Here is a 27756-nt window from a genome sequence, read left to right on the forward strand (position 1 = left end):
TGTCACCAGGGCTTTAAGTAGATGCGTTTTTAATATTATAAACAAGCCATAGTTGCTGCTTATTTATCGTATGCAGCTAGCAACCATTGACAAAGCCAAAAGACCTGACTTCTTGTAGGAATGATGTTATTTGTTGTATCATATATCTGGATGCAAATGACAGAAACAGCTAAATAAACGTCTGGCGGTGCAAAATGCTAAGCACAGATTTTTATATTATGGGTTTTTAAGCCACGCCCTTAATTACATTGACCATGCCCCTTTGAGCAACCCCTCAGTTTCTTCCTCCCACTTAAAGCCCTGGGTATGTCTCAACACTTTTGGAAAGTTATGGTTACAGATTGCCCTGGGAACATTAGCGACACAGCCATCTAAGATGTGGGACAGGAAATTGGCGAGGTTTGCAGGGTGGGTCGAAGGCCAGCTTTTTAATCATCTCAGTATTGTTGAAAGTGTTGCTGTTGCTCGAGCAACTTTCACTGCTGCATGGTATTCACTCTGTACAATAGGTAAGTCTCACAATGTTATTTGGAAGATTCTTGCTGTAGTACGGAAATTCATTTAAAACAGCTATAGGAAAGAAATCTAGGGCCAGATGTAGGTCACAAATTACCGGTCGGTAACGGCCGAATTCGGCCGTTACCGACCGGTAATTGGATTTTGAGATGTAGGGCCCTTAATTTTACAGATTCGGTAAATTTACCGAATTGGTAAATTTACCGATTCTGTAAAATACCGAATCACCGAATCAGTATTTTTATCGATTCGGTAATTCCCAGATGTAGGTGGGACTCTTCTGAGTCCCAAAGGCCCTACAAATTCGGTATTTCACCACCCAATCCAATTGGGTGTTAAAATACCGAATTCAGGTGTGCATGCACATGTGTGCATGCACACCTAGCCTTGTGACAGACAGACATGCCCTTAGGGCATTTCTGTGCGACACATGGCGCACGTGCCTATTTTTGGGGTGCCAGAGGGTGTCAAAGTGACACCCCCTGCACCCTTGTGAAATTCGGTATTTACCGATTCGGTAAATACCGAATCGGTAATGCCCATTCATTCCTATGGGCTTCAAAGCCCATAGGAATGAATGGGCATTACCGATTTGGTATTTACCGAATCGGTAAATACCGAATTCTTCCGATTCGGTATTCCAGCACATCTGGAATATCTACATACCCACCCCTTAAATTTACCGATTTTTAATTACCGAATCGCTAAAATTCGGTAATTAAAAATCGGTAAATCTATTCTACCTACATCTAGCCCCTAGTGTTATACGTGTCAGTCTCAAACAGTATTTTATGGTAATTTAGGCTCAGTGTTACAGGCTGTTTTCTTAATGATGGGGGACGTATGAAAGGGTTGTCAATATTACCATCACTCAGATATACTGTACAAAATGTCACACAGTGATACAAGTTAATAACTCATTGTTACAGAGAACTTACATGGTGTTAACAGAAAGAGATGCATAGTGTTACCAGAAACCTGCACACTGTTAAATTTACGTCCTTCGTGGTAAGAGGGATGTGATTCAAAGGCGCAGAGAAGTCATTAGCAGGCAATTCACTCAGGTTACAGAGAACAGAGAAGTCGCTCGTTTCTCCGGAAAAATCATCCAATATTGCAGTACAATTTGGAAAATTTACAGATCACTTAATTTGTACTACAGGAAAAGTAATTTATGTTTTAGAAAAATTGGAGCAGAACTTAACAAGACTCATTTAAAGAAAGTTATGTTACTAAAAACACAGCTTCAATCACAGTTAATAACGTCAGAATTGGATTGAGTTTAATCAGTGTAACTAAATGTTGTGAAAGGTCTACACAGGCCGGAACTTCATTTCACATGATTTATAGGAATAGTAGAATCCATTTCCCGAGCTCCAGTTAATTCCATCTGCATAGGAGGTGTGTGTGCCGGCAAGGTACAGTCCATTGAGATTGGCATGGTGACAGTCGTGGTACCACCAGCCTCCCTTATAGAGCCCAGCACAGCTAACTGCATTAGAATCATTGTCCTGGTCTTTGGTAGAGAATGGCTTGTTCAGATGAACATCAAGGGAATTTCCTGTAAAAAAAGGAAGAGGACAGTTTATGGCTTAACTAGTACTAACATTCTAGTAAGTATTTGCACACACACACGCACACACACACCCAACGGATACACAGGTGCTCACACACACAAAGCCCGCCTTCCCCAAGACACTTGGTTTCAAAGGTGAGGAGTTTCTGCTCTCCGAAGAGTTAAAAATGAAAACATCATATAAGTTATTTCACTAGACTGATCAGTATACATGGATTTTGTTTTCTATACTTGGCCTGCATTTTCCATAAATTGGGTTAATTATTTCATTCGTATCCAAGACATAAAAGTTTTGCTATTTAATTAGAATATTATGTATCACTTATAGATAACTTTGCTATTTGGGGAGGTCTCATGTCGTCACACACCACACACAGTTTACTACATACGGATTTATAATATACTGGAAAGCAAATACACACACACGCACACACACACACATATATGTATGTATATATATATATATATATATTATAATATCCCTAAACTTCCTGTCCTAAATGGCTTCTACCCCTGTGGCCGATGTAAGGCCTGTAAATATAGTAGGCGGACGCTTACTTTCAAGATACCTGGTCTCTCTACACCCAAAAAAATTACTAAATTCCTGACATGTTCCACAGCATATGCCATTTACTGTCTCACCTGCCCTTGTGGTTTAAATTACATCGGTAGCACCACCAATGCCGTTAAATTGAGAATATTAGAGCACATGCGTGCTATTGCCAAAAAAGATGTCACCTACCCCGTAGCAAGGCACTTCGAAAAGAAGCATAATAGTAACAGGGATCTGTTATCTTACATCTGTCTCGATAGTGTTCCGGCTAATATTAGGGGAGGTGATCGCCTTCTTAAGCTTAGACGGCTAGAGTCCAGATTCATAATAGACTTGCAGAGTAAACATCCCAATGGCCTCAATATGCATGAAGAGCTTTCGGTTCATTTGGGTTAAGTTATCTGCACTTTTGGTAATGATGGACTTCTAATGTTGGCTCATGGCACTGTATTCTTGTTTGGTATCTTCCATTGTTTTGATTAATTGTGATGAAATCTGGTATTTAAGAATTTTGTACTGTAACCTATGAACCGATAGAATTGTTTTGACATCCAACTTAATTTTGAGAACCTCCGAACAGGTGTTATATCTATGCCCATCCAGGGCGAGAGTTGGGTATTCATCAATGTAATCCCGAGCATGGGTGCGATTATGACACTATAGTATGAGTTATTGTGCTTTATTTTTAGTACAATGATGCACCTTTAGTATCTAGCTAGGGGGTCATCACGACAGTATTATGGTTTACGATGTCAATTATATTGTATAGTGTCTAGTATCATATATATTTATTCTGCACCTATCAACTGATCACATTAGACCTGTTCGGTGATGTGCCCATCCAGGGCGTAATACTTTTGAGGGAGAAAGGCGAACTATCGTTGCCCATTATGGGCTGTATCACTAGCATAGCATCTATGCATCATTATTTGTGGGGGCATGTAATAACGATTGTGTATTGTACCAATTATTACATATGTTTAACTTAAGATCTGGTTGAACTTATATTTGACATACACCATCTTAAGATGGCGGATCCTCTCAACAATAAGTGTATAGTCCTTTTTTGTTCTCCACTCTGAATGTGGATGCATGATATTTTATTTAAATGAGTCGAGCGCCTCCGCTCTTTGCATATCTTGATGAAGCCCTCTGGCGAAATGCGTCGTATGCTGTGAAGATCCCGAATAAAATCTAAGCGTGGAACTACCCCCTGCGTGTGCTGCTTTCTTTACGGACAGATGGTCCGTGGATGTTTGAAGCTGTGATATATATATATATATATATATATATATATATATATATATATATATATATATATATATATAAATAAATAAATATATATATACATGTATATATTTATATATGTATATAAATGTGTACAGGCTCATGGACAGCTCCCTGTAGGCATTAGCTAGTGTGGCTCATTAAGGTTTAGGCATTTGATTTAGGTCACACTAATTGTGAGATTTATAAAAAAGCAAATATGTGACACAAAAATAGAAAATGATTGACCCAAACACAATACTACCCATAATTGGAGTGTTGTGAGCCCCTTACCATCTAGGGACCCAATGCAACTGCACCAGCTGCACTAATGTTACGTATGGCTGTGTCCGCTGCCTCTTTCCCTCCTTCCCCATCATGCCTGGCCATCACTCCAATCTTGAAACCGATTCTGGGTCCCTTTCAGACTAAAATGAAGTTTTACGTGTTCCCCATGACTTTGTAGCAAGGGTACCAGCAACCCTAATGCTAACAAAGAAAATGAGCCGCTATGACTCTCTTATAAAGTAAGGCAATCATAATTGTGAAGCAATCCATCCCTCACACTCCTGGGCCCACTAGCGTAACAAAACTTGAGGGGGCCTCCCTGCAAGGCACTTGGGGGGCCCCCTCCGGGCTCAATCAGGATCTCTGTAGCCAGAGTGTTGTGCTGAGGGGGCCCCCCACACCACAGGTGCCTGTGTTACACCCCTGCCTGGGCCCCAGTGGCACTGAACCTGCTTCACTGGTGAGAGTGACTGCCAAGAGAAGTGGACAGTGTCCTCTGGGCCTTGTTGAAAACATAGGCTTCCATCCTGCCCCATGCTCTGCTCTGCCTTCTCTCTGAGGCCTAAGTTAAGGCGTCTCCTCTGCTTCAGTTCCAAAGTAACACTGGCATACATGGTTTGCTGGGGCCTAACTAAGGAGGGAAAAGTAATATAACAACACTAATTGGAGTTTAGTTGGCGCCCCCAACTCTGGGCCCCAGGGCACAGCCCCTGTGGCGCAAGCAGTGCTTATTAATTTGTAAACTAATAAGTGCAGCTCGGGAGACCACTGCAGCTTGCACTACACATTGCCCCTGCCAGGTGGCAATGACAGTACAAACACAGCTACTAACCATCACACATAGCTGTTGTTGTGCTAATGCCTAAATTAGCCAGATAGCGCCACCATGTGGCAGACAGCTGTAAGCCCCGGTGCTGGGAATTAAGTGCCGGTGCTGAGCACCAGAAACCACTGGCTCAAATCAAGCACAGGGCACAAGTGACACCTACTCCCCTCCACTATTCCACTCCACAGCAGCATCAATCCTAGACCTGAGGCGCAAAGCAGGCTGTCTGCCCCTTTGTGTAAAAACAAAGAAAAAACTCACATCTCACCCCGTGTTACTTGGGACCTGTTCCCTTCACAGCAAGGGGGACCTGGGCCTTATGCTAACAAGGAAAAGGGGTTTTCTCCCTTTTTGCTGGTAACACAGCCATAATTGGGGTGCAGTGGTCCCTCATATTATTGCCCCAGTGCCGCTGCACCGACTTCACCTGGGTCGAAAGAGCCCACATCACTTTTCACCTTCATCAGGGCATAGGCCTGAGGATGTTGTGCCTGTCTATTTGTAAACGGAAAACAATAGCTCTCACATAACACCTTCTCCTCTGGAATATGGATGCTATCCATGGACAGAGAGCTAAAGAAGAAACAGGCCTCCTCATCAGAGTATGTGTTACCTGAAAGAAATGTATGTAATTTGTTAGTCACCAAATCTAAAGGCTGCTTTAAAGTGTAGGAGAGTAGGGTCTGCTTCCTATGGTTACCCCCACTTTTTGCTGTGATTCTCTGGTTTTTCGACTTTAGTCTGGTTGTGGCCCTGCTAATCAGGCCCACAGCCTAGCTGTTCTCTCTCTAAATTGATACCATTTACTTTAGGTACATACCAGATTGGTTACTGGGTAACCCTTGTGAGCCCCTGTATAGTGTACTCTATGTACCCAGGGCATAGGTACACCCTAGGCCTACCAGGGGCTGCAGCATGTATTGTGCCACCCCTGGTTTGCCTTCCAAGCTGACACCACAGGTCTGTTCACACAGCCTGGGTAAGGTGGTGTAATCACCTCTTACTTAGATATAGTATACCTATATCTATCTATCTATCTATCTATCTATCTATCTATCTATCTATCTATCTATCTATCTATCTATCTATCTATCTATCTATCTATCTATATATATATATATATATATATATATATATATATATATATATATATATATATATATATATATATACACACATATACACCTATAAGCCACTCCTAAGGCAGACCTCGACAACCCTAAAGGTAGAGTGCTTGGTTTTATGTGAGAGGGTGCCCTAGCATGAGCTGAGCCCCTCTGCAACTTTCGGAACCATCTCCTTATAGCTGTTCTATGATATAGCCATGCCATATAGTCTTAAGTGCATTATAATCCTCGCGGCTAATGCTAACTTTGGTTTGGCTTTATCAAAACATGTCGTGTAAGGTGTCAAACACTTTGGAATACTACCCCTCACCCCTGCCAGTCCTGGTGGCGGGGGTAGAATTCCACCCTTCTAGAGGGAGAAGACATGTAGTTACTGGTAAATCCGGTTAAAGTTAAACAGAGCCTCAGCATCATAAAATGGATGCTGCTTCCACAGACACGAGTCTGCCCTCCTGCTGCTGGATAAAACTCCAGCAGGGGAGGCCTGGACAATAGGTTTCCTGTCCAAGGAGGTGCTGGCACCTCCCCAGACAGGCTTTAGTGTATTTGAGCGGGGAGGGCTGCATTCAGTGAACGCTTTCCAGACACTGCCTGGGCCACACCAGGTGCTCCATGCATTTCCCAGTTCAAACCGGTTGCTGGGGCACCCTGCCCCAGCTCTGGCGTGAAACTGGACAAAAGGAAAGGGGTGTAACCACCCCTTCCCAGGTCCACCCATAGGAGGGACCTTACAGGTAGTCCAATCCCTACACTTAGTATAAGTATAGGAGCTGTGTCCCTAGGACTTCAGATTACCCTGGACGAAACTTTGAAACATAAATCCTGGGCCTTCGACGTTCCATTTTGACTGGAAGACAGAAGATATCTTACTTGTGGTCAAGGAGTGACAACCCTGTTCAAACAGGTACCAACAGCAACTTTGTCAGTCTGCATTTTCGAGGCTCCCGTCGGATACCGAAGAATCTGCAACACAGACACAAACTTCCAGACATCTCTGATGCTGCACGACATTCCCAGCAAAGCTGAGACCCATGGCCGACACGAGAGACGTGGGACCGGAACTCCGGGAAATCCTGCATTTTGCTAACTGCATCGACTCCCGATGTATCTTGCTGTTGTGCATTGGGGTACAAGAAGCCCCAGCCCTGAGCATCATTTGCACTGAAGCTCAGGCCTCCACACTCCACGAGTGTCCCGTGGGCCCGCTCTTGCATTTCAGCCTGATGCGTCTTCCTGTTTCCTAGTTCATTGGCTAGTGAGCCCCTGGAAGACTCCATTTTGAATATAACTTGCTTTCCTGGTTGCTCCAGGCTTGCTCCAGCTTCCCTACAAAGGAGAAGCCCCACAGACCTTGCTGGTCTGCACCAAAGCCAATCTCGACATCCTGCGTGGATTGCGTTTTCCAAAACTTGTTGGGTCCAATCTGGATACCAACACCGCAGTCAACTAGATCCTTTGTGGGACAGCTCGAATCCAGCTCCTGGTTGTCGTCGACACCTCCTGGACCTCGTGGCTGAAGAGACAAGCTTCACCTTTTCACCTGAAATCACCCAACATTGGCTAGCAGCATTCCATCGCCATCCTGGCCACTGGCAAGTGACACAGACTCTGTCCCTTCTGCTTTTAGGTTCTTCAGATCTTCGATCCACCCTTGGATCCTCCCGGACACTTTTCCTCTGGTCGCCTGCAGCACTTCTTTGCAGCTCTCCATTGATATCGGCGACGAAACCCGACATCAAAAGACACCTATGCACCCGGCTTCTGTGGGTGAGGTAAAACGAGCACTCTGGTAGTCTCGAGGGTATTGGCCCTCCTAGTGTCTAAGTCTAAAAGGGTTTCATCGTAGTCCATCCAGAAGTATCCTTAAATTGTATGATTGTAACTTCTTCGTTTCCCATAGAAAGTCAATGGTAACTCGCGGCTGTGTTTAGACACTGCACGCGTCTCCCGTGGGCCTACTACTTCCTAACCTTTGGTTGTTTAGAGTAGCCCCAGCGATTCCCTAGGCCCTAGGCCTACTTTCTAGCTCAGACGTGGTTCTTACACCACTATTTTAGTATATGGTTTGTGAGGCCCCTAGGGCAAAACGTATACTGTGCAACTTAGCGTATGCTAATTGAGTAACTTATATTGTACTTTTAACTATGACCTCATAAAGAGTGCAGAGGGGTTGTGTTTAGAATAAATACATATATATTTGATATATACCTTGTGTGGTGTCCTTTCCTTTGGTACTCAAGGGATTATAATTGGTAAAACAACTTGCTTAACATCGCCTACGAAGCCGTAGCCTGATGACTGCTGGTCCACGTTACCACTAGGATAGCTTTCTATAAGGTTTACTTTACAACCACCATCAATAAGGGTCGATTAGACTGGTGCAAGGTGCCCACTAGAACTAGTGGACATCATATGCCAGGCACTTCTCACATAAAGAGAGTACAAACTTTAAGTTATGGAGTCACTAGAAGTTTCATGGTGACACCAATAGATATATTCTTTTTGAGAGGTGATCAAATGGTGTTAAGCTTTGCAAAGTGTTCTTTCAACAGACTTATATAAAGATTTGCACGAGATTGCTAGTAAATTGTTGTGGTCTGCACACACAGAAATAAACCTTTACTTACTTACCTACCTACTACTAAAAGGTATTCTTTGAAAGCATTAAATCAGTTTTGTGGCAGCCTATCTTACAGACAGGACCACTGGAATAATGCAATTTTACAGCTGCAGCATTTTCCGCATAGTTATGGGTTTGTCGGAATTTCCTGTTCATGTAAGCACCTGCTCTCATGCACTTTGGCTGTTTGTTTGTAGATTATTTTTGTTGTTGATTATGATACCCAGAAACCAAAGCATAAATGATGTATAACCTTGTTTGTAGATGATCGTACGTTTCTTGCGTACTTAAAGCTGAAGTGGTGCCAACAGGCAGAGTATTCAATGACAGCTTTAATGATTTTGTCAAAATAACAAGGGTTATTTTAAAGCAAATGAACAGGTCCTTAACATTTGCAATATTATACTCTACCTCAGGAATTTGAACTCTCTGGCCCGTAACTTTGATGAGGTCTGCAGAACACAGCCATGGGTTCACGTAGGTGTGACCAGGTCATCATTTTCGGAAAAATAATCTAATGATGCCACATAAAGTGAGTCTGAATGATTATGAAGTAGTAAGACCTAAGCAGTAGAGGTTAAGTATGAGCACCGAGATGGACTCTTGGAGCACGTGCGTCTGTTGGCACGTGAAAATAGGCCCTGCATGCTAGGCTAATCAATTTTAAGCAATAACCAACATGATAACTTTGAAGAAGGTGACTGGGTCACACCATGATCAAACTTTAGCTACTAAAGGAAAATGGGACACACCAATAAAAAACAAAAATAGAAAAGCTTTCCCTAAGATGATTCTACTCCTCAAAGCCACTCACTTCTGAGAAAAGTTGGGCCAGTTTATCACTCCCCTCCTAACATTTTTGATTGTAAGTGCACTGGTAAATTCATGGTTAGACTATGGTAATCGTACTCTATCTGGTGGCCTAAAAGAATCGATCAGATAGCTTCAAGGTGTTCAAAATGCCACAACTGATACTACCTATGGCATCGGTAAGCAAGAGTCTCCAATGGCAGCAGAGGATACACTGGCTGCAAGTTGAAGGTTGGATTGAAATGAAGTGGTTTCAGCACTGCCCCTCCATTGTAAATGAAGTAGGTGTAGACTAGGGGTGGGCGGAAAATCCGTTCCGCTCGCGGATTTTGCGGATTTTCGGGAAATCCGCAATCCGCGAGATTTGCGAATCTCCCGCAAAATCCGCAAATCCGCGAGCAGCGGATTTTGCTCGCACTGTTCGCGTGAGTTCGCGCCCCGCGAATAAGTGCAAAATTGCAGAAATACGATCTTAGCAAAACTGAAAGTAACTACTTACCAGGTTCAAAAGTTCAGGCTCATCATTAGTAGCCATTTCCTGTAGAACTTCCTGAGGGGCCCCTCCAGAGTTCAGTTGCCAGTTGAAACTATTATGTGACCCTGCTCTGAACCTCAGAATAGTTACACATATGCCACAAAGGTCCTGAATTACAGCTAAGGGAGACAAGCAGGAGCCAGGCTGGAAGTTAAAATCCATTAATCAGCCCCTAATTCATTATTGTCAGTTGGGGCAGGGCAGGTGTTGTAACTAATTATGCATCAATGAAAGCACTTAGCAAGTGCAAAAGATCACTAATCAGGGCGCACTAAGGAAGCAGGTGCCAGCTAAAAAAATATTCTGTGACACATTAATCAGCCCCAAATTAATTCAGGTCACTTGAGGCAGGGAAGGTGTGCTTTGCTTTGCCGAAAATAATGTACACTGGACAACCAGAGGGTGTGGTGATGAAACAGAGGGTGGCATGGGTGGGCCAGAGGGTGGCATGAGTAGTCAGAGAGTGGCAGTGGTGACAGAGAGTGGCAGTGATGAAGAAGAGTGTCCCAAACAGGCTGGACACGTAGAAACAACAAGTTTGCGAAACTTGCGACCCGACAGGTAAGTTCGCAATTTGCGAAAGTGTACAAAACCCTCGCAAACTGGCAGAAACACGGGCGAACACAAAAAAAAAAAATCCGCAAATTCGCGGGAATTCGCGGATTTTGCGGATTGCGAATCCGCAAATCCGCAAAATTCGCGAACGCGAGATCCGCAAAATTCGCTCATGCCTAGTGTAGACCACTCAGCTACTACAGGGCTTTTACACCCACTTGCCTTTGGAAAGCAAACATAGGGAGCTGTATATAATTTATATGGGAATCTGCTTGTGGAACACTTTACCCAAAATCCTACTGCATCAGAGCTCTCAGGCTTCCGTGCTCATGCAATTTATCCAGTCCAGGAGGTTTTACTTTGCATTGTGGAATCTGTTGTCCTACCATAAAACTAGGACTACAAGTCCCATAATGCACACTAAACACCTGTTCTGGATGAGCTAGGTACACATGAACCTGGGAAATCTGAGAGTTGTGCAGAACAAATTAATCCTTTTGAAATGTAAGGACACCTTAACAAATAAGTGTGTGTAATTAAGTTTGTGTTGAAAGCATTTATTAATCTGGTCCATGTGAATGGTTCTCCTCCCTCTGAACACACACAAAAGCTCGAGGGTTAGTCACTGCCGTCCCATTCGCAGATCAAGCCAACAAGAAATGACGCAGCCTCCCCCACCAAAGAATAGAGCCGTGCCTCAGATCATTAGGATCTCACCCAGTTACCTCTCAGATCTTTTCATCCATGTTTTTGACACTTTCTTTAGCCTTTTCAGCTGCTCTTGCAAAGCTTGCACCGCAACCGCCATCTTATTTCTTCCACCAAAAGGAAGCGGGCACCAGGTGCTTCCGGGTCAAAAGACTGAGAGGCGAGTACTATAAGACGCAAATGTCTGGTCCTCGCCACTGCCCCGAGTTTCTGGGAGCATTTGTGACTTCGAAGTGAAAGGGTGCTATACCTCTCGCGAGAATGATGATGGCCGTACCAGAGTCAGGCAAATGGAAACTGTGGCATGAACACAGCAAGATTTCTTGTATTTAGCAAGTGAACCTTCTACAATCAACGTCGGCTCAACATCCTGTGATTCTGGGCAAATCACGACCTCCCCTTGCCTAGAAAAAATGACCAAGCTTTCATGGGAGGAGAAGCAACAGCTGAAGGAACGTGACAGACAGCGGGCCGATCACCACAACGCTGACAGGTTCGGCAATTTTAGAACAAGCTGACATTTAATCTCGGTCTTTGAATGCTTTGCAAATGTGAGGAGATAAGAACATGTTTTACAGCCCTGTTTACAAGGGAGCTGTAGCAAGTGAAAACACAGGCTTTGCCAAACACGAGCAGGAGGAGGTGGGAGGGACGAATGCTGAACACCCGCAAATAGTAACACAAGCAGGAAACAAATTGAATAAAATGTCTTCCAAACAACCAAATTGTAAAGACACAGTACTTAGTCCCTGCTCCCTGGGAGGATCGAAAGAGAAAAATAGGGACAAAGAGTCAGGACTTACCACTAGCAATTTTTGGCCCCAGGAATGACCATTCCCTGAGGCAGGACCATACTGTTAATGGGGAGAGGGGCCACAAGGCCCCAGCCGGACAGTTTTCTGGGGACTACCAACGCCCTGGGCAGGGCCTGCAAAAAGAAAAGATTCTGTTATCTCCTATGGCACTTGTAATACAGAGGACGGGATACCGGTCATGTTTGTAACAGAATATCTCATCTGTCAATTTCATAATCACACAGGGAGCAGCATTTTTTTCTCCTCGGTGCATGCAGGAGCAATGCCGGCTCCTGATTAAGGCAGGGAGCCGGCAGGGGCATTGGGGCTCCTCCCGCAGTCCCCAACAGCGCACACTGGGTGCCCTGGGTGGACTCCAAGGCACCCAGCATCAAGTGGCCAGTCCCTGGGGATGGGGTCACCGGGGCCAAAATTGATTGCACAGCCCCCCCATCCATTCTGTATTGATACTTCTTGGGCTTGGCAAAAGCAAAGCAAGTGTGTTTTCTCTGCAATTCCACTTTAAAGACCGATCTGAAATCCTTCATGGACGTGAATGCATAGTTGATCTATCGGCGCGAAATCAGTAGTGACTGTGATGAGTAAATGTAAATCCGTATTTGTGAAGAGCAAACTATGGTGACGCCTTCTTGATACAATGATTATGAGGACATCTCCACCAAATAAAGTAGCACTACTTAAGAAAGTTAAGAGGAAGTAACCTTGTTTGGTGGAAATTCACCTTTTTGTAGTCTTGTCTCCTTTATAAGAGAATTTATGGTATCACAGATTTCTGAAAGAAGACGCTTGAGAAAAAATCACATTGCCGAAATTAAATGCACAGGTCACTGGAGTCATTTCCTTGTGGCCCATTATGCAGCCGTAGTGTAGAATATGCACTAGACATTTACCCAACGAGTAAGCATTTACTAATTAACCAGTAGAAAGTACTCCAGTTGGGCACACATTTTGGGTAAAACTGTGGACTCTTGTTGGGCAAAGGGGCAGGGGAGGTTTTGTTCTAGCGCAATCACTCATACAGCAACTGACACACCTGCCCAGACACTCTGACACTCACTCACATACCCATTCACCCACTCTTATGTCCACTCACAGACCCACACAGTCACTCATACACCCATACAGTCACCCACACACCCACTCACACATGCACAAAACCACTCACAGACCCATACAGTCACTCACACACCCACTCACAGACCCACATAGCCAATCCCTCACCTACTCACAGACACATACAGCTTCTTGCACACCTGCTCACATACCCACAAAACCACTCACACATTCATACAGCCACTCACACACTCGCTTACAGACCCATACAGCCATTCACACACCTACTCACACACCCATACAGCCACTCACACACCCACTCACAGACCCACACAGTGACTCACAAACCCACTCACACACCAACACACCTACCCACAAACCCACTGACAGACCCATACAGCCATTCACACAACCACTCACTGACTCACAAATCCACTCACATACCCACTTACACACCCTCACAATTACACCTGTACAGACACTCACACACCCACTCACAGACTCATACAGCCATCCACACACCCAATCACTGACCCTTACAGCCATACATACACCCATTCACTGACCCATACATTTACTCACACACCTACTCATGCACCCACAACACCACTCACACAGCCACTCACAGACCCATACAGCCACTCACACATCCACTCACCGACCTAAAAGCTACTCACACACCAACTCTGAAAGGTTACAGGTTACAGTTAGGAAATACAATGTAAAAAACCTTCAAAATTCTCTCAAAAAACCAAAGGTTACAAGGATGTTATAGTAAGGAAATAACATTTAGAAAAAGATAGAAATTCACAGAAAAAAACAAATGTTACAGGAATGGTGTAGTTGGGAAATAGAATAAAAAAAAAACCTTAGAAATGCACTGAAAAAAAACAAAGTTACAAGGACGTTATAGTTAGACTTAGATTGCACACACACACAAAACCATAGAAATTTGGCAGTTGTAGTTACTTGAGCTAACTATAACTTACGGCCCCACAATGCACTGCTCATGACCTCACATGTTACACCACTCATGACAGGGTCAGTGACATCACTGATGGCCTCACTTATGACTTCTCAAATTATATCACTGATGGGATCATCCACAGAACAACTCACACATCCCCTCACACACCCACACAATCACTCACACACCCACTCGCATATCCATACAACTCACACACCCATTCACACAACCACTCACACAGTCACTCATAGACACATACAACCGCTTACACACCCACTCATACACCCACACAACCACTCACACACCCACTTATAGATCCATACAATCACTCACACACCCATACGACCACTCACACACCCACTCACATACTCACACAACCACTTGGAGACTCACTCATACACCCAATTTACTCAAACACCAAGTCATACACTGATACAACTACTCACACACTAATGTACAACTCACAGACCCTTTCACACATCCATACAACCACACACACACACCCATACAACCACTCATAAATCCATACAACCACTGACACAGCCACTCATACATCCAAAATCCAACACAGCCATCCATTCACAGATGCATGCGGCCTCTCACACACCCACTGACAGTCCTAGACAGCCACTCACACACCCACTGACAGACCTATGCAGCCAATCACAAACCCACTGACATCTATACAGCCACTCACAAATTCTCTTACACATCTATTCAGCCACTCACATACCCAGTCACACATCCATACAGCCACTAAGACACCCACTCATATTGAAACAGACAGCGAGTCAGCCACTCAGTTGACACATGTTAGAAATAGCATCACTTATTAGTAATAGAGATCTAGTATTCCTAACGCCACATCAACGTCTATGTATCTTGAAGATACATATCTTGGGGTGGAGGAACTGTAAGTTTTTGGTTGGTAGGGCAGTCACTGTTTTTTGGTGGATAGTCTGCATTCACTAAACTCTAAATGACCCCATTAGGGGTTTTCCCAGGCAAGTGTAAAACCAAAATTAGAAGTCAGGCACCTAGGTTCAAAGTTTAGTAGCTTAGCAACTAGACCACATCTCTTCCCTTGTAAAAGTGGTTGTAAGATATTGACTGGGAGAAAGAGGTGGTTTTGAATGAATAAATGAATGAATTAATTAATTAATTAACTTTTTGTAAAGGGTGCTAATGCTCAAAGGTGTCTAAGATTGTCTTCTTTGCACATTAATCTCCAACAATAATTGAATTAGAAAACAACCACGTTTTTGGTGCTCCTTTTTAGAGTTGTTTGTTTTTTATTGAATTTCCCACCTACTGACTCCAGAACTGCTCACCTGCATTACCAGCTGTAAAAGCCTCATATGTTAGTTGATATTTTTCAGATTCACTGCCGATTTTGAAGGAGCTGTATGTAGCAAAATGGTGTTTTTTTTCAAAATCATGAAGATCAATGCGAAGCTCATAATTCCCTGTTAAAACATGAGAAGAATATTCAGTAAATAATACTCAAAGTCACATGTCAGCCTCGTTAATCTCTCAAAATAACAGAATGCTCTATTGTAAGATATAAAGCAATATGTTCAGTGTCTGATCAGATGTTATGCACAAATAACCGTGGCATAAACCTCCAGTACATATAACTGCCAAAGCAGACCGACACTTACTTTCTTGATCTTGGGTTTGGGCCATCTCTCTTAAGACCTTGTTTTTGTTACCTTTGAGTTTTACTGTACCTTATTATTTTATGAAAAGAGATTTCAGAAGTGAGGTCTCAGAATTAAATGGCAGGATTCCCTTAATTTAATCACAAATTGAAGCAAATAACTTTGATCCCATCTATTGTTACTTTGATTTTTGTCATAGACGTTACACTACAATGTGCATGATGCCTTGCTAGGTGAAGAATCACAACCTAAGGACATTTGTCAGTGGCATCACCGTGCAATAGTATAACACTTTAATGATATTAAACACAAGTATGCCTTAATGGCATAACTCAAGATATTTGCTAAGTGAAATGCAACACATTGTGGGCTTGATCCACAAAGGTAACAACCTTTTAAGTATTTTACTCTCTTACTCAACTTTACTATTGGTTGGCTATTCACAAAATATAAGTGTACATTTACCCCAAAGTCATACTTACATCTCTCCACCAAACTGACTGGCCTTAGGACTAGTCACAAACTGCAGGGACTATTCAGAAAGGGGAAGTGCCCTTTTGAGTAATTTACACATGTAATTTACTCTTACACTTTCACTCCCACTTCTCACGGGGGTCCCCCAGGGCTCCACTCTTAGCCCCTTACTGTTCAATGTTTACATCACCCCCCTGGTTTATCTAGCGGAACAGTATGGGGCTAAGATAATTGGGTATGCGGATGATACCCAACTGCTGTTCACCTGGCCTGACGATAAATTGGACCCATCAGTAGTTCATCGGTGTCTGTCCTCTGTATTTCGCTGGCTGACTCAGGCCCAGCTGAAGTGCAATGAGGACAAGTCGGAGGTGCTTTTTTACGGTTCCTTCCCCCCTCTGTTTAAGAACACACTGTGGCCCCCTAACATCCCTAGCCGGAAAGAGATGGGAAGACCGGCTAAAAACCTGGGCATCTGGTTTGCAGAGGACCTCAGATTTGAGGAGCATATAAAAAAGCTGACTGGCACCTGCTTTGCCACAATGAAAATGCTCCGCCGGTTTTTTCCTCTGCTCCCTAAAGAGGCTAAGGAGACGGTTGCCCGAGCTCTTATACTGGCAAGGCTGGACTACGCGAATGCTTTATTCAGCGGTATTCCGGCCTACCTGGTGAAGCGCCTGCAAATCATCCAGTACGCGGCCGTCCGTCTGATTTTTAACATCCCCAGATGGAATAGCGTACGGGCTGAGATGAGCACCATTCATTGGCTCCCGGTTGCGCAGCGCATCTTGTTTAAATCTCTGGTGCTGGCGTTCAGAGCCATTCACAACCAAGGCCCCATCTATTTGAGAAAGAGATTTATTTGTTATGTGCCAACCCGCTCTCTTAGATCTTCCACGCAGCTGAAACTGTACCTTCCCCGTTTCAAACGTGCCAGACTTGGTGGCCAGTCAATCTCTGTGATTGTGGCCAGGGCGTGGAACGCTCTACCTCTTCATCTGCGTTCCTCCCAAACTGTGGCGTTATTTAAGAAAAATCTAAAAACACACTTATTCAAGAGTTTAATATAAGTAGTTTTCTCTGTGGTTCTGTTTCCCGCCTTTCCCCTCGCGCCAGGATACTCTCAAGTAACGGAGCGCGCTACAAAATAGTTTATACATACATACATACATACATACAAGTAACTTTATAACTATATTTTGTGAATAGCCAAAAATAATACAGTTACTCAAAAGTGTAAAAGCACATTACACATGTTATTCACTCAAAAGTGCAAGTTAACTTTGTGGCTAGCCCTACAACATGTTCTACAAAATGCAGTTTGTGAATAGTCCACAGGCCTTTCAATATGGTGGATACATGTACATAAGAGTTTTAAAGTAAATTTACAGTTGGATGTTGGGAATAGCCAAAAACTAGTAAACGTACTCAAAAGGGTAAGTTACTCAAAAATTTAAGTTACCTTTGAGAATCAGACCTTCAATGTATCCTACACCTTTGGATCAGTTCATTAATGCAAGGAATTACAGTTATGAATTGTTAGTAATGTAGTTGGCTTTCTGTAAAGCAATATAAATTGACACTTGGCTGTTGGAGTTTATAACCAATACTATTGGGAAAACAAATAACAGTCTATGCCTTTCACAAGTGCATCACATTGTGTAGTCACCCTTATTTCTTTTCTAATTCATTTTTTGAGACAGCATTGTGCATGCAGCAGCCCACTATTCACGTTTTATTAATCTTTTAATGAATTTTCACCACACTCACTATACAACATATTATGGATATTGCCATATCAAACAATAGCAAATCCTGCTTTTATCCCAACTCCTGAGATCCAACCTTTCCCAGGCCCTGACACACTTCACCGTCAGCTTGCTTAGTACCTAAAGCATATCAACCCTCACTTTTATCAACTGCCTTTACTGTATCTGCCATCTCCTAAGTCATCTAAAACAAGTGCGTATGTCATCCTTTAAAACTATAATTAAAGAGACAGGATTCCTCCAAGATGTTTAAGATGATCAGCCATTTAAGACATTGCAGACTCCCTACGTATGTACAATATAAGGATACCTACTTGTTTCCTAAAATCTCTCTCCTGTGTTGTTTAACTAATCCTTCTGTGGTAAATATTTAATTACCGTCTTAATTTCTATGCAGGTAAGTACTAAAAATAGAATAACTCAATCGGAAAGAAAGACGCAGAGTCCGGGGTGTTAGAGTTCTTAGGGGTTTTATTCCTTAAAAAGGAATGGTTCTTGAACCGGATATCGTGTTCCTGACACCAAAGGGGTTCAGGAAGGGATAGAGCATACTTTATTGACAAGACATAACTTTTATACTTAAATCATATAATGGCAACCAATACAGTAGGCGTAACAGCTGAGAGAGACAAGATAAAAGCATACACGTGTTAGCAATACGTAATCAAAAAGGCGTGAACTAGGCGTGAACATATCTTATCTTATCTTATCTTATTGTTTTGGTAAAGCGCTACAGCTGCCCCGGCAATGAGGCGTCCCGGCGCTGGAACCCAGATCAGATCCTAAGCGTGGAGAGTCCATGGACAGAGGAAGGATTACAGGCAAGGGAATAGAAAAGATTTCACTGTTTTCCGGAAAGCTGATAGGTTGTCTATCGAGCGAATATGATGTGGTAGTTCATTCCACATCTTGGCTCCCAGGAACCTAAAGGAGCGGCCGCCCATGCGGCAGAGTTTTATGCGTGGGACGCATAGAAGGTTTTGGTTGGAAGATCTTAGGTTCCGTGACGGCGCGTAGGGAGTGAGAAGGGGTTGAAGCAGAGGGGGGGTCTTGAGTTTGAGGATTTTAAAGGTCATAATGAGGGTCTTGAACTTGATTCTGGAGTCAACAGGGAGCCAGTGCAGTTTTCTGATGGTCGCTCTGGCTGAGCATCTGCGGGGAAGGCCGACCAAAGTTCTAGCTGCAGAGTTCTGCACGCGTTGGAGTCGTGCTAACTCACATTTGTTGGCACCAAGAAGGAGCACATTGGCATAGTCTAGACGCGAGAGGATGGTGGCTTGGATGATGAGTTGGCGGGTCTTTGCGTCGAAGAAGCCTAGTATGTGGCTGAGGCTTCTCAGTAAGCCAATGCAGGTGCCGGCAACTTTTTTGGTGTGGGCTTGAAAGTTGAGTGAGTCGTCCATCCAGACACCCAAGTTTTTCACTAGGGTTTTGGGGGGAGGGATGGTACCAAGGGAGGACGGCCACCAGTGCTCATTCCAAAGGCTGGTGTTTTTGCCAAGGAGAAGCACCTCTGTTTTTCCGCCATTAAGTTGTAAACAGTTCGTTGTCATCCATTGGGCGACCGCAGAGAGTCCGTTTTTGAAATTAGAGGAAAAGTTGGAAGGACCATCTGAGAGAGCGATGGCCAGTTGTGTATCGTCAGCATACGATACTAATGTCAAGCCCCATTCTTTGGCCACTGCCGCCAGAGGCTGAGCATAAAGATTAAAAAGAGAGGGGCTTAACGCAGAGCCCTGCGGGACTCCCTGTTCAATAGGGTGGGGCTTAGATAGAAAGGGGGGGGCAGAAACTCGAAAAGACCTGTTCTCGAGGAAGGATCTGAACCACTCCAAGGCATGACCAGTTACTCCAAAGTTCTCCAGACGTTTAAGAAGGATGACATGGGATACCGTGTCAAATGCCGCGCTGAGATCCAGAAGGATCAGCGCAGCACTTTGACCGGCATCTAGGATCGTTCGGAGGTGCTCTGTGGTGGCTAAGAGAGCAGACTCAGTGCTATGGCCTGGTCTGAACCCATTTTGTGATGGGTCCAGAATGTTGTTTTTGACCATATGCTGGGATAGAGTGCTGTTGACATGCGCTTCAGCGAGTTTGGATAGCCATGGGAGCAGGGAGATTGGACGAAAATTCTCCGGTTTAGATGGATCTAGGGTGGGTTTCTTGATGATAGGCGAAACCCACGCTTGCTTCCAGGCAGATGGTACACACGCTGAAGTGAAGGAGAGGTTCAGGATGGCGGTTAACGCTGGTAGGAAGAAGTTGAGTGACTCTAGGAATTGAGCCGGGCGCATGGGGTCTGCGGGGGAGCCAGATTTGACTTTATTGCATAGTCTGATGAGGATGTCTTTGGAGATTTCTGGGATGTAGGTCAAGGTCGAGTAGCTAGGAGAAACAGGAGGATTGCTGATAGTACTAGGGGCGTGCTGGGGGAAGGAGGTGTAGATTTTCCGTACCTTGTCAACGAAGAACCTGGCAAGTTCTTCGCATTGTTGCTCGGAGGAAATAGTAGGGAGGGGTGTTTTGTTGCTCTGCAGTTCTTGTACAAGTTTGAAGATTTCTTTAGCGGGGGTGGGACTAGATTCGATTTTGTCGGCGTAGAAAGCGGTCCGTGCAGCACGGATGGCTTTGTGATAAGTTTTCTGTAACAGAAGGTATTTAGCTTTATCTTCTTTATTATATTCCCTACGCCAGAGGCGTTCTGCCTTTTTGCACTCTTTCCGTAGATTTTTGAGTGTGTCGTTGTACCAGGGGTTGGATGGAGAGTTACGGCCTTTTGTCCATTTTGCTGGGATGAGACTGTCTAGTCCGCCCGTAATCCACTCATGAAACGTGCTGTGTGTGTGCTAGAAACGTCACATGAAAGTGTCACAAGTAGGTGGGTACATAGCAGAATCTTGCAATGTCAGCAGAAATCTGAGGTCTGGATGCGCGCGCAGCTGCATGACGTGTGATTGACGTGGAGCTAGAGGGTGCAGGGGACTTGATATTTACACTAGAGGAAAGAGACAGAAGTCTGGCATGTCAGATCAACTCGTTTCTATATCATATCTGATATCTGATGTTTGGGAACCATATTATCTAGAAGGAAAGGTCTCTTGGGCAGAGGCTATTCTATACTGACTGTGAGTGCGTGTATAAGCGTCTACGTGTCTGCATGAGATGCGAGGGGGCATGGGCCTACCATGGTAACGGGAGCTATGAATTACTTGCACGGAGACAGTGAGGCCGGGCCCTTTGCTCTGCAGCTGGAAGGATGTTTACTTGAACTAGTAGGCAGGAATGTATTTTTTGAGGAGCGGAGCAGATAATTCGAAGGTTGAATACAGTCTTGGCAGGCAACAGGCTGAGCTAAGCGCCGTTAGCCGCGCAGGGAGTAAGGTAGAGGTCACAGATACAGAGGCAGGCCCAGGCTGAGGCATTCAGAGTCAGAAGGCAGGAAAAGGCTCGATGGCAGAATTCAGGGCCTACTTCGCCTGGGCTGGGAAACGTGTAAAGTACACTACATAAAGGTGTTGGCACGGCATACTTAGAAACGGAGTATTCAACCCGTTCAGGGTGGATCTGAAAGAGGACATGTTAACGTTGGACGCAAATGTATTTGCGTCTTCATAGCTGGCACAGGAGGGAAGTTACAGGCACTTTAAGCTTGTACATGGAGACGGTGGGATACTCGTTAGGGAACATTTCTTGACCATAAAATTTATATTTCCTCATTCCCTCCTTGTTCCCTACGGACCCTTCATGATATATCAATCCTCATGAACCGATCAGTCTGCTCATGTAACATCATTTGCTCTTCTTTCTTCTTTTCGCGTTTTGAGTGGAAACTTGAATGCGGAATACATGATGTGGCGCACAGACCACAAATCGCTGGCCCACATTGTAGGCACAGGCAGCAACTGAATACTATGAGAAGGGCAATGCCTAGGAAGGATAGGATCTTCCATCCCCAAGCGGTCAACGTTGTCCAGAACCAACCGGACCAAGTCCAGGTGCCTGGATTCTGATGTATCAAACTTGCAATTTTATGAAGACGTGTGATAGCTTTATATACTGTTGGCGCGTTTTCTGGAATGAAAACACAGCAACTTGACCCGATGACCTTACAGGCTCCGCCCCTATCTGCTAGGATGACGTCAATAACAAGACGATTTTGAAGAACAACAACCCGCATGGCAGATTGCTCCTCTGTTAAGTTGCCTAGAGCGGAAGTAGTTTCATTCACTACTGCTTCGAGGGTTCTAGTTAATTTTCGTATCAGTTTACTATTAAAGACGGTACCTAAGTAGGGGAAGAAACCTTTATTGAAATCTGTGTATTGCTCCCATGCCGTTTCAGTATAATCGACAATCGGGAGATCTCTTCGGAGTCTAGTGGTTACTAGATTTGTATTTCTGTGATAATCAGGAGGGGCTAGGAAAACAGGTGGCAGAAGGAATGCAATGTAACAGGTACCATCCCAATCTGGAGGTAAGCGTATGTATGCGGTATGGCCACAAAGTAGGAATGGCGAGTAGCTCTAAATGTAGACCTGCCTTGATCACTGAATTCGACCACAGTAGTACATTTACTATGACCTAAGTGTACTGAACCCTTCTTTCTGACACATAAGTCACCGTGACTGGTAATACTGACATAGCAGGGAGAACTGGTGCAGCTTCGGACTCAACAGTAAGAATCATGAGGTTAATTGTGTAATTACCTAATCCATATACTTCATTTTCTAGATCAGTTCCTGTCCTAGTGGGAAGTCCCTTTTTGTCAAGGTAACAGGCGTTAAGCAAAACTAAGTTCAGGTTTCCCCAAACCCAATTTCCTTCGAAAACAGCAATATCAGAATCTAAAGAATTAATTAATCTAAACCATGCTCCACATGAGCCATTGTGAGTGAACGGGTATGGAAAAAGGGGCAGAACTCCCTTGTATTTCTGATAGGGAGGGAGTCGGCCACATATCCAACAGTTTGTAGCATTATTAGTCTGATGGGAGTGATGTAACATACTAATGAATGTGTTGTTGCGCAGCGCAAATCTGTAAGATAACTCGTGAGGGGGTAATTCGCTAAAAGAATGTTCGGCAGTGACATTGTAAGCAGATTGGGTATGCTTGAAGATAGGGTAATATATATGCAGCAATATACTGGCAACAATCGTCAGAAGGCTTAGAAAAAACATAACCAATAATGTCACTATACAGTGACTACGAAGTGATTTACAATATGCATGTTTCTTGAGTTGTCTCTCTCTCTCTCTCTATCTCGGTCTAGGGGATACATGTCAGAAACTAATTTAACCGATTCACCTAGGGGAGGACTTAAACAATTAAACTGTCTGACTTGCTAGACCGCAATTTTAATTTATACTCCTCTTGCGGAGTTTTCTCTCTCTTAGGAACTTTAAAGTCACTGGAATCGGAGCAGTCCTTTGAGGGGGTGGAGGAGTCAGTTTCTGGCAACAGTTCATTACACTTTTTAATGTGACTCGTATGGATCCACCCCTTTTGGCCCTCCACCTTGATTGCAGTCCTCGTGGTCAGAAGGACGAGCTTCGGCTCCTGACAACGGGGCTCCAGCGGACTCCTCCTATCGAAATTTCGTATCAGGACAGTATCACCAGGACGGACATCGTGTGGCTTCACATCAGTGTTGTCAGGAAAGGCTGCGGCAACCTGTGAACGACATGATTGGAGTGCAGACATCAAGGAGGCAAGGTAATCTGTCAGCATATTACAATCAACATCGGTTATTTTCTTAGGCATGGGCGTCCCCCACATATTTGGTGGTCGGCCAAAGACCACCTCATATGGGGATAGTCCTGATCTCGAATGGGGGACCATTCTCATGTAGAATAGTGCAACTGGCAGGGCGACTATCCAGTCGACCCCTTTCTCTTTACATATTTTGGCGAGACGTGTCTTCAATGTCTGATTGTGTCTTTCTACAAGGCCAGCTGCCTCGGGATGTCGGACGCAATGGAATTTCCACTGGTATCCTAACAAGAGTGAAACCTGCTTCATGAGCTCGGATGAGAATGGCTGTCCGTTATCTGAGTACACGATACGAGGCAAGCCGTACCGTGGGAAGAATTCACGAACCAGCTGCTTAGCAGTGGTCGGGGCAGTGTAATCTGGGACTGGATATGCTTCGGTCCAACGGGAAAGTGCACAAACAACTACGAGGACGTACTTGAATCCTCGACAACGGTCCATCTGGATATAATCCATCTGGAGGACTTCAAAAGGGTGATCGGGAGGATGGAATCCACCTTGCTCTACAGGGACGCTTTTACCTGGATTGAACTGACAACAGATCATGCAAGTACGCACTTTCTGTTTTGCGGCTGCTCGTAAATGTTTGTTGTACCAGAGATTCTGTAAACTGTCTAACATAGCTTTTTCTCCTAGGTGTGCTGGACTATGTGCTGTATTTATTATGACTTGAACCATAGAATCGGGGAGAAACCATGTAGATTTTCCCTTCGTCATCCATCCCTGATCTGTCTGGATCCCTCCTAGTTCAGTCCATTTCTTGATTTCATCTGGAGTAGCATGTGTCTGAATATCGATTACATCTAGTGTGGGATCCCTAACTGTCATACAATGTGTCGGCACTATTGTCTTTGTCACATCAGTTGTCTGGGTGTGAGTCAATGCTGTATGTTTTGCTGTTTGGTCTGCCAGGTCGTTACCCTGGGAAATAGAGTCTGTAACTTTAGTATGTGCTTTACACTTCATGATAGAAATGCCTGAAGGCAGATGTATTGCTTCTAACAGTGCTTGAATAAGGGGACCGTGTTGGATCTTGGCACCGTGAGAGGTGAAGAAACCTCGTTCTTGCCATAACACTCCGAAATCGTGTACGACTCCGAAAGCATAACGTGAATCTGTGTATATGTTAACATTTCTGTTCTTGGCTAGTATACAGGCTCGGGTCAGAGCGATAAGCTCTGCTGCTTGAGCGGACAGTGTATCAATACGATGTGTTTCTTTAACTTCAGTTTCAGTGGTCACTGCATACGCGGCCACTAATTCTCCTGTGCTTGTTCTCATACATGAACCATCCACGTAAAGTGTCAGGTCTGGATTTGTCAGTGGAACATCTGTTAAGTCTCGTCGGGGCTTTGTTACTGCATTAATGATTTCTATACAATCATGCGGGGCTGAATCTGTCGTAATTGAAGGTAACAATGTTGCAGGATTTAGAATGTTACAGCGTCTGATTTCTATGTGTGGCTGGAATAGCGTAAATTCATAACCTGTCAGTCGTGCTATAGTCAAGTGTTGAGTCTGGGTTCGGTTTAAAAGAACCTCTACGGAATGTGGAACTTGTACTGTCAATGGATGTCCTAATACAATTGAGTCACTCTGTCTTATTGCTAGGGCTGTCGCTGCAACTGATTTTAAGCACGCAGGGAGTGCCTGGGCTACTGAATCCAATGTACTTGAAAAATAAGCACAAGGCTTATGTGAACCTGCTTGATCTTGAGTGAGGACAGACAACGCTGTACCATCACGTTCTGTAACAAAAAGTGTAAAAGGTTTGCTGTAACATGGTGTCGCTAAAACTGGTGCTTGACATAAAGCTTTCTTTAATTCCTCAAAGGCCTGTGTATGTTCCTGAGTCCAAGGGAGGGCAGTCGAAGTCGCTGCCTTCTGTGTTGTCAACTGAATGAGTGGCTTAGCTAGAAATGCATACTGAGGAATCCATTGTCTGCAGTACGAGGTGAGGCCTATAAAGGCCCGCACTTCCTTTTGTGTCTGAGGTTGTGGCATGTTTACAATTAACTGGATGCGATCAGGAGTGAGCTGTCTCCCCACTTTGGACAGCAAGTGACCCAGGTACACAACTTGCTGAACACAGAATTGTAGCTTCGAAGGAGACACCTTGTGTCCCTTGTCGGCCAGAAAATGTAAAACTGTCAGTGATGCTAGTTCACATTCGGGTTCACTTTGTGCGGTGATCAGCAGATCATCGACGTACTGTAGTAAGGCAGTGTTAACTGGCATTTGGGTACAATCAAGTTGTCTTTTCAGTGCTTGGCTATAGATGCTGGGGCTTTCTGTGAATCCTTGAGGTGCGCGTGAAAATTTGAAACTTCGTCCATTTAAACTGAATCCGAAGAGATATTGGCTCTCTGGATCAATGGGCACACTGAAGAAGGCGTTCTTGAGGTCAATTACGGTAAAGAACGTCGCTTCTGAATCAATAACAGTCAATAAGGATGAGATGTCGGGAACCACAGGGTACTGTGGAACAATGCATTTATTCAGTTCTCGTAAATCAATCACCAGCCGATATACTGGCGGTGCATTGGGATCAGTACGTTTAAGAATCGGAATGATAGGAGAATTACAGATATTGGAGTCGGTCTCTACGACCACTCCTTGGGCAATGAGCTCTTCAACGATTTCCAGTAAAGCCACTACAGCATCGGGTGGTAACTTGTATTGTCTGATTCGTGGTAAAACAACTCCTGGTTTGAGTGTAACACGGTATGGTGTAATGTGCATGCAACCTACATCGGTTGGGCCTTGTGCCCACAGGTGTTTCGGTACATTTTTCAATCTGACATCAAACTCTCGTAATACATAGTGACCCTTAAAGTCACGCAGGAAAAGGCTAACTCCTTCCGGAGAACAACATATCACAGCTCCTAGAGCCTTCAATGTTTTGATACCTAACAAGTTTTCTGGACATGATTTCGTGAGTAACAAGTCTGTAACGCGTGATAATGGACCTACTGCTAGGGGGACTGGTTTCGATACTTCATTTACAATAGGCTGTCCTGAAAAACCAAGGGAAACATTCTGTGAGCCTGAGAGGGGTGCCCCTGGGACTTCATCATGGCTGATCGTTGTGCGGCTTGCCCCTGTGTCAATTAAAAACTTTCTGTCTTTTCCCAATACTTGACTGTGTACATAAGGACCCTCTTGATCTACAGGAATCTCAATAAGAGGCAAGCCAACCTCCCTCTCTAGGCTGTTTCATGTGTATCGCTGATAATCGGGATAATCAGATTGGGCATACTGGTTCATCTGTCGTGAAACTTGCTGCGTCGCGGCAATGGGCTGTGGCTGTGGCTGTGATACCGCTGCGGTCTGTGCTGTATGTGGTGGAGCATGCATAGGCTGTGAATTCTGTGAAGTCTGTGGCTGAACCTGGTCTTGTCTAGGCTGACGCGGTCTTTCTTTAGTTTTACCTGTTGATATATTGTGTTTCAGGACTGGACATTCATGTACGTAGTGACCTGGCTGTTTGCAATAGTTACATGTCCCTTTAACGGGAGCTGCCGAATTACCTGTCTGGGTCGCACCCTTTCTCTGACCGTCGGCTGGAACCGACTGGGCCACTAACATTTTCATTTTCGTGTCTTTCATACGTCTCTGTTCGTGATCCTGTTCTTCTCTAATTCTGTTCTGGTGGTATTGTAACATTTGTAACATCTGGGATGGCGTATTTGCTTGCCATGTACTTTCAACTTTATATACACGGTTCTTAACTTGTGTCAGGGAATTCTCGACTAATTTCGTTACAAAAAGATGTGGGTATGACTCGCTACCTGGTTTCAGGCCACTATTAATAATGAAACATTTCTCGAATCTTGAATAGAAGTCACTAGTATCTTCATCGTGTTTC

At 44.2% G+C, this 27756-nt stretch overlaps 1 protein-coding gene across 1 annotated transcript in view; it reads right to left on the bottom strand.

The window, feature by feature from the left end:
- Positions 1-1419: 1419 nt before the first annotated feature.
- Positions 1420-27756, bottom strand: part of LOC147710450 (ficolin-1-like) — a 242905-nt gene continuing 216568 nt past the window's right edge. The window contains exons 8-9 of the mRNA XM_086921139.1: positions 15547-15681; positions 1420-2077 (exon numbers count right to left, since the gene is read on the bottom strand). Coding sequence (XP_086777265.1) covers positions 1830-2077; positions 15547-15681 — 383 coding nt within the window. The 3' untranslated portion in view covers positions 1420-1829. The remainder of the gene's footprint in view (positions 2078-15546; positions 15682-27756) is intronic.

The sequence above is a fragment of the Lissotriton vulgaris genome, chromosome 5, assembly GCF_964263255.1.
Source record: "Lissotriton vulgaris chromosome 5, aLisVul1.2, whole genome shotgun sequence".
In the NCBI taxonomy this organism is placed as follows: Eukaryota; Metazoa; Chordata; class Amphibia; order Caudata; family Salamandridae; genus Lissotriton; species Lissotriton vulgaris.